General features: G+C 39.8%; 1 protein-coding gene across 1 annotated transcript in view; it reads left to right on the top strand.

The window, feature by feature from the left end:
- Positions 1–224: 224 nt before the first annotated feature.
- The window catches only part of PODN (podocan), a gene marked incomplete at its 5' end in the record, with an annotated part of 20,018 nt that continues 11,736 nt past the window's right edge, over positions 225–8,506 (top strand). Inside the window, 3 exons of the mRNA XM_010138260.1 lie at positions 225–318; positions 1,898–1,962; positions 6,172–6,281. Of these exons, the coding sequence (XP_010136562.1) occupies positions 225–318; positions 1,898–1,962; positions 6,172–6,281 (269 nt within the window). The remainder of the gene's footprint in view (positions 319–1,897; positions 1,963–6,171; positions 6,282–8,506) is intronic.

Here is an 8,506-nt window from a genome sequence, read left to right on the forward strand (position 1 = left end):
CTGGAGATGAGAACAAGCTATAAAACTCGTTTCAGGCCTTCAAATGCTGCTGGGTTTGGATGTCTCAGTTTTGAGATCTGAATTTGGCTCATTATGGAGCGAAGTCTTGACAATGATTTGACGTGGTGGGTTCACTTCCAAATTTTATTGCAGTTCACAGTCTGGGTTTACTGGGATGCTTCTTGGATTACTTTGCTGATGATTAATACCGTCCGTTTTCTTAGAATAACCAGATAGAAGAAATCTTTCCAGAAGAGCTTGCTCGTCTTTACAGACTGGAAACTCTCAATCTGCAAAACAACAGGCTAACTTCAAAAGGTGAGCAGGCAGAAAGGGGAAGGGGACAGAGCCTGTGCACCGCCAGCTTGTGCGATGAGGCCAGTGACAGCTGGTAGGGACAGCCAGAGTGATGGATTGATTTGGTTGAGGTGGTTTGCTATAAGCCTTTGGCCATCACACAGGCCATGGAGGCACTTTATCATCCGAAACGTAATACTCAGTGTATAAGAATGCAGCCTCACTGAACCAGTGGAGGAGGCCTGGCAGCAGCGCTGTGTGCTGTGGTGTAAGATCTTCTTGTCCAGCAAACTCCCTCCAGTCCCACAGGCACATCAATGCAAAGCACTTGAGAACCAGAAGTGTCTACACACTGAATGATTTCCTTCTGACTGACCTTGTTTCTTAATCCATTTGTTTAGTTCAGTCTAGTCAGTCAGCTAGTGCAGTTTAGTCCACTTCGGTCCTTGTCAAATTTGGTATAAATACAAGTAGTATATATTGCAAATAAGGCAAATTCTACCTGTTTTGATTTTTGTAGGCAGTTTTTGCTTGCTAAGTCATATGCTTACGAAGAGAAACTTCACGGGGGGTTAGTAAGGAAAGCAAAAGAAAAAGAGATATTGGAGTAAATAGTGAGAGAGGACGATACACAGAACAAAAGAGAGAATTGTTGTTAACTTACGTGTCACCCAGTTGCTGTGAATGCTGCTGCTGTCTTTATTCCAGTGATAGAGAACAGCCTTTATTGAGAAGGTAGGCATGTTATGCATGGAACCCAAAGCACAGCACTCACACAGAGCACACGGCTGGCTGTGCTTAACAGAGTCAGAATTTGACATTATTACCTTTGGTGCTTCATGTTTCTTTCACAAGCTTCAGTGCAGCCCTGAGTTTCCAATGTCTTTTGACATGGGAAATAGTTTCACCTTTGACTTACGGTTATCTAAGTGCCAGATGAAAAGGTTATTTGCAGCCTTTCCATTGTGACAGTAATTGTGCTTGTGTGATCAACTGGATGTGGAGTGATTCAGCTGAAAATTAGTAATTATTGGGGCAGGGTAAGCTCCGAGCTGGATCAGCGCTCTGAGCTGGTTACTGTGTGGCTACTTGGATTATGGAGGAGCAGAACAAGAGAAGGGTTATGACATGCAGATACTGGTGTTATTTTGGAAACATCACGGTCATAGATCAGATTGATCTGATAATTAAACAACCTCAGATTATGTCCTTCCAAGAAAAATGATCGGTGGATTCATGAGCAAATGACAAAAGAAACTTCTCAGATAGCGTGGTTGCTGCCGGCACTGACAATCAGTTGCACAGCAAGTCTGCACAGTGCTGTACCTGACCCTTGCCAGTGGGGCTGGCCACAAGCCTGCATGCTTAGGATGTTTAATGGTCTTCCTCTGCTCTTGACTGTCTGTGGTTTGCGTTTACTTTAATTGAAAGGAAAAAACAAAGTCATCAATAGGTCTGAGTCAGATTGTTTCAGTGGCAATGAAAAATACTTACATTTCATGTTAAAGTTATTATCTGAGAGAGAGAGCTGCCCTCTTGTCTTTTCCCTCCGAGTCAGTAAGGTGTCAAAGTCACTGATTCATTATTCCTGTTTTTTAAGGGTTGCCAGAGGAAGCATTTGAGCATCTGGAGAACCTGAATTACCTGTATCTGGCAAACAATAAGGTAAGAGGCTCACAAGGCTTTCAGAGTTCTTTTCTAATTGGGTTCTGAAAGTTAAGCAAGTGAGTGTTCAGTTATTTTTAAGTACAGAAGTGATGTATCCAACATAAGTGAAATTGTGCTGAGGTGATATTCTAATGCAGGTCCATCTAAGGACACGACAATCAGTTAGTACAGTAAAAAATTAGAGGGTACACATGGTGGTATATTTTGAACACTTATTTGTTGGTGCAACTGGTGAAAGGTTTCTCTGGTGTGTGTAGGGAGGTACAGAGAGCCTCTGCATGTATAAATGACTACTGTCTTCAGTAGGCTTTGGGTCAGCTGCATGCAGATTTGGTAGCTGCCTGTATAGAAATAAGCTGTTGGGTAATCATGTGAATTGCTGCATATCTCATCGGGTGAGGCTGGATGAAAATTTGTGAGCAAACACATCCTTGTATTTGTGTTTGAGCCATCAAGGTCTGTAAGATCTATCCGCTTTTCCTTGACTTCCATTCTTAATAGGTTGGATGGGGTTGGGATACCCCCACACAGTGAAAATGCACAGGGTATGAATTTATTCTCTTAGCTGCAGTGGGAGGAGCTGATTTTCTTTTTTAACTGAAAAGATCCTAGGTTAGCCTGGCTATTAATGACCCAAGTTGGATGTCATGACAGAAGCACATCTGTCTTGCCAAGGCTAGGAAATAAAATAACTTCTCAAATGCCTTTATATCTGGGTGGTTCCTATTATGGCTTTCTTTGTCCCCAGTGATTGTCCACAAATATTTGCTAGGGAAGAAGCTGCGATGCTACAGAAAAATATAAGTTAAAACTTCAGGCACAGGTTCTTTTGTTTACAAAACCTCTGCCTTTCCATCCCTCCCCCCTTCTCTCTTTCTCCCTCTCTCTTCATATGCATGTCTCTGTGTATGTTTTATTATACTCTGAAAATCTGTGACCTTTTGATGGTTTGTTTATATACATGTGGCCACATTCAGGTTTCAGACAGGCCAAGACTTATCCAGAATCACTCCATAGATTTCTGTATGGAGTGACTGAGAATAGAACCCATTCCTTCGTACAGTAACATTGTGTTCTTTTCTCCCTTTCAAGCACCATTTCCATACAACAATCTTGGCAGTTAATAACTCCATAAAAAGGAACAAGCCAGACTGTGACTAATATTCCAGAACTTTGCACTCCCAATTTCCCCTGTGTGACAAAACAGAGCGTTTGGTTTTTCTGGCTTTACTGCAGAGAGAAAAGAATCCCAAAAGAAAATGCAAACATCAGCGAATGTCAGAACTTGTTACAGTGAGAAGTTGTGGACCCACAAAAATAACACATTTCTTTATAACAAGCCAGGACAAACCAGATTGGCTTCAAACTGCATCCAGTCTGCAGCAGGAAGCCCTGCAGATCAAGCAACTGTGGTGTCTGGAGGAGAGCAGGGATTTGCTGGTAGTTTGCTCCTTGTTTTATGGATTATCTTAATGCTGGTTTATCTTAAATTGTGATCCCATCAGATGTAGCTGAATTACCTTTTGCTAAACTAGCATAGTTGGTTGGAGAAAAGAAATACCATAACAGACTAAAAGGCTTCTGTGGCTTTTGAGTAATGAGTGCTTCAAGTAAAGAATGGATACTCTAGTTTCCTTTTTAATTTTTCTTCCCACTCTCACAATTTGTATCTAAACCATAGTATCCACAGTGAGCCTTGTTCAATACCAGAAATCTCTTCCACATAACTGTAGACCTGGTCCTGAACTGTCATTATTATTTATTATAAGCTGATGATTTTGGTGACAGGTTTTACATTTCCCATATCCCCAAAGTGATATGGAATTCACCTGGATCCAGGACTTCTGTTTATATCAAAACTTGTTATAAGCAAGAAAAATTGTCCCAAAACTGGTAATAACTTTTGTATAATCCTCCTGAGTTCATTGGTTAACTCATTAGTTAACAGTGGAGAAACTCTATCTGCCATAGTGGAGAATGAAGGAAGATCTAGCAGAAAAGCTGCAAGAAAACTGCAGCTGGCAAAGTGCAGGTTGCCACTTACTAGGCAATACACTAGATGAAGCTACTCAGTCAACTTTATTTTTGCTAAGTTACAACTACCCAATGTTAATCCTTCAAGCAGTCAACCAGTGAAGGTCGGTTAGTCTCATGACTAAGTGCTGAAATGCCAAAGCAAAGTCCTGAGCAAGTGAAAACTCTTTTTGGATGAAACTCCTCGTTCTCTTTCCTCTTTCTTGTGGTTCTGGTGTCTCTCATTTCACATATCTGAGCCATGCCCTTTGTTTTGTATAAAAGTTACGACCTAATAGACCATGTTTCAGGAGGAAAGCTTTAATGTGCCACATGCATGAAAGTGATTAAGCCTGTTTCCTGTGTCTGAATTCTCAATATTAAGTTATGGTAAAAACTTATTTCTTTCTGAGGCACTGTCAGAGATGAGTTCCTTTATCCGCTTCCCTGAAATTGTATCTCCCAGATCAGGAGGTGAGAGATGACTGGTGGAGCAGTACTGTGGCAACTCTAGTAATATGCAGAATGCCAATTTTCACGCTGCCTAGAAATGCTGACAGGAGTGTGGCTTGTGGGAAAGATCCTTTTTGTGTTTGTGACCTCTAAACATTTAAGACAGCTGAAGGATGGAGGGTTTGGCACAGGTGAAAATCAAAACCAATGTTTTAAAAATAGGTCTGTTGTAAGTCCAGTAAATGGCAAGTTCATGGATCTAGTCCATCAACACACACTTGACAAACTAGTAGAGAGAAATTGAGGCACTCTTTACGTAAATACATAGATTAAGGCTTGAGTTAGGCAGTTCTCCAATAAACTGTCTGTTCTCTCATACATTTTTCATCCTTTAAGTATTTTTTACACTATTATTAATAATCAATTGCAGTTTTCTGGTAATAAAAATTTGAAATGTATGTTTTCTCATCGTTTGAGTTTTGCTGTGCCTTGCTAGCTGTAAAGACTAAGTTCTGCTTCATGCAATGGTGCTGTGAGGAAGAAGATGCAAAGAATTTCAAGCTAGGAGGGAGGTCTCTTCCATTGCCAGAGTTTCCCATCCTGATCTCAAAGCTTTACATGACAAAGAATTCAGTATTTCTCTAGAAAAGATGTTCTCTCCAGAGAACTCTTTAGAGTGTACAGCAAATATTGTAAGAGTGGTCTCATTAGTACTGTAGTTAACATCTATACCATGGTGATTGCACCTACCTACTACAGTTCAGTAGTCTTCTGCTTATGTAGTTAAAGATCGTATCTGCTACAGCGTTGTGTGAATAATTTGTTTCCCAAGGGCTTAATCTTGATGCATAGATCTTTTGGGTTTATGCTTCCCAGAAAAGTGACCTCCAGCCTGTATTGTAATCTGTATCCTTGGGTTTCTAGGTGAATGACTTTGCTATTAGCAGCCAATCAGTGAACCTAGCTGTTGTATTACCTGGATTCTTTATAAAACCGAGCTTATTTGATCATTATTTTTCACTCCAGCGTTTTTGTTCAGATGTTCCTAGCATGATTTTTTATAATCACTGGTAACAATAGCAACAGACCAAGAGCAAACACATCAAATCCTATACCTTTCATCAACTAAAAAGTTTTGGAGACAGAACCTTTCTGTATTTTGTTTCTGATACATCACTTGTTCAATGAACAAAGTATCACTGAGTAGTAGGTCTGTGCTTTGAAGTCCCATTTGATATTTCATTACTTGGCTCAGAAACATCCCTGTCCTATGGGAACCCGAATCCTCTATTGAAAAGATCATCGTAAATGGATGCAATATTGGAAGAAACACATGAACTGATACTTCTGCCCTGCAATATACTTTGATAAAAGAGTAAGTAGTAGGCCACTGTGAGGTGGGTTGGTTTTTTTTGGCACAGCAGACTGAGGACTTTGAAACAATAATGAGCAAAGTGTTTGCTCTCTGAATAACAATTTCTCGATTTCTTCCATCAAAAAGAGACAAGAATCTTCCAATCAAAACAAACATGCACATATCTTGAGGCAAAAGTTGGTCTCCTTCCGGAAGAGATTAGTGAGTGAGGACAATTTGTTTTTGCTCATGCAATCTGCATTCAGTTTAATTTATTTTTGCCTGTTTAGATAAAATAAATTTGCAAATGTTTTGTTGCTCGTCTCATACTTGGTTAAAACATTTGATGCATATAGTTGGAATTCCCCTGTGTATTTCTTTTACAGCTAACAGTGGCTCCGAAATTCCTACCAAATACCTTGATCAGTGCAGATTTTGCAGCTAATTATCTCACTAAGATATATGGGCTCACATTTGGACAAAAACCAAACTTGAGGTAAGGGATCGGAAAGTAAAACAATAATAGTGTTCTGCTATTGCTTGGATGCAGTTGGTGGGTGATAAGAAACTATCTCACTAAACCATGTTACTGCCTGCTTATGTTTTTTGGAAAGAATCTGACTATTTGTTATTCTAAGTGTGAAAGATCAAGTAGTCTCTCAGACAAACACGTTCTGGGGGCTTTTACTAGCTGCCCGACACTTTTGCATAGATAAAAATTAAATTGTCTCTATTTTATTTGTCTATCAGTTATGAGTTGAAACGAACAGCATTTGTTTCTCAAAATGGAGGTAAACTGTTCAGAAATGCCTAGTTTTATTATAGTCTATTCATTTAAAAAAACAGAATCAGCTTGAGAGTACAATACTCAGTGTGGATGAGTATACTCAACTATATGAAAGCCAAGCACTTTAGCACCTTCAGAAGTAGTTCATATCCTCAGGTCTGGTTTCAGAGGTCACTCTGCTAGTTTCAGGTTGTGATTTTATCAGCTGGATCCAGTGCAGCACATTGGCCCATCTCAAATTCAGATACGCATAGACCATCTCCTGGGAGATATGGTCATTTCCAAAGGTATTTTGAGTAATCCGTATGGACACTGCAGTGTCTAAATCCCATGAAGGCCTCTCAGACTCCGTTGGTAGCAATTTATGCATCCAAGTTTGGCAGCAGTTAATAATAGCTGACACAGTTGAGCTCCTAGAGCCCAGTCTTGTGGTGAACTGAAGAACTCTCCATTCCCACTGAATTCTTGAGAGCTGAAGCTACTCTGTACTTCGTAGGCCTTTAGTCTCGTAGGGTCTTGGTAGCTGAAAAGGCTGAGTCACTCACTGATTTCTGGCAATATCTCATCATGAAAGAAGCTGGATTTACATATGTGTTCTTCCCTAATCCGAGTTGCCAAAGCTGCTGTGTTTTGATTTCATATTGAAATTCTTGCACTCTTCTGAAGTGATATTCACGCTCTGCTATACCAACACTACTTTTAATTAGAATAGTAACTCATTGGTTTCCAAGATTGCTGATATCAAATCCTAATGCAGTTGCTTCTCTTGGTTTATTTTTCTCCAGCAGAGTTCATGGTCTCAGACTGATTATTTGGAAAGCAACATTTTCAGAAAGGCAAATATTTGTGAGTTAAAAGTTCAGCTGACTTTGCAGGGTGAACAGTATTTTCAGTGTGGCTCTGAACTCCCTGGAGTGTGTGATCACACAATTGTGTTTCCATACTGAGCCTTTCCTTCCTTCCAGAAAGATGCTGCCAAGTTCTCTGCAACTGATAGAGAATCCAAAAACAAATTTTAAAAGCACATTTTGACATTGTGCTCTTTTGCAGTTTTAACCTCCTCTATAACTTTAGCTGCAATTTTTACATCCTGGGGTAAACACAGGAAAGGAAGAGGTCATCAAAGTTAGTGCAGTTCTGTAATTTCTTTTGTTAAGAAGTCCAATGAACTAATTTAAGCCAATGAAAAGTGGGAATAATTCATAGGGGACCATTGTTTTATGCAGAATTAAAACCTGTGTAAAAAGAATGAATCTCTTTTTAAAAATCTGATTGGAGACACTCTTCTGTGGATAATGGAGGTTAAAAGTAGGAAGGGCAAAGGGAAAATGAGAAACTGTCTTTCTCTTCATCCCAGTGGTTCATTAAAAAACAAAATTCTTCCAGACTGAATAAATCCACTGTCTTTCTGTCAGTACTTCATGCCTTTCTGAGTTCTAGGAATAGGAGACAAACTGTTTCCTGGGGTATTTCCGGCCTTCATGGGAGCAGAAGGAATGAAGTGGGGAGAGGGTCCTCTTTCTGAAGAGATCTACACGTTGATTTTGCAAGCCCAAGAGGCCCAGATTTGATTCCAAATAGAAGTTAAGATTGGGAGCATATCTATTAATCAGATCTAAGTTTTAACCCTCTCAAGTGAGGCCACCATACTGACATGCTTTATTTCAAAGCACTGCAGAATCCCAGACTTGGACTCACTTTCTTATTGAGGAGATAAGGCTGCTTGTGAAATTTGTTTGGATTTCAAATAGACCTAAATTTCACAGTGTTTGAACTGACCATTTGGTTTTGCATTTATATCCCTTGCTAAAGTAAAGGGCACATTTTAAAAACAAATCTAATTATCTCAAGGAGAGAAGATTGAAATACAGTTTTTAAACAGTATTCTCTTGGTAAACAGCGCCCCCCCCCCCCCCGAGATCCCCACCCTGCTT

Source organism: Buceros rhinoceros, unplaced genomic scaffold (assembly GCF_000710305.1).
Source record: "Buceros rhinoceros silvestris isolate BGI_N320 unplaced genomic scaffold, ASM71030v1 scaffold23010, whole genome shotgun sequence".
NCBI classification, from domain to species: Eukaryota; Metazoa; Chordata; class Aves; order Bucerotiformes; family Bucerotidae; genus Buceros; species Buceros rhinoceros.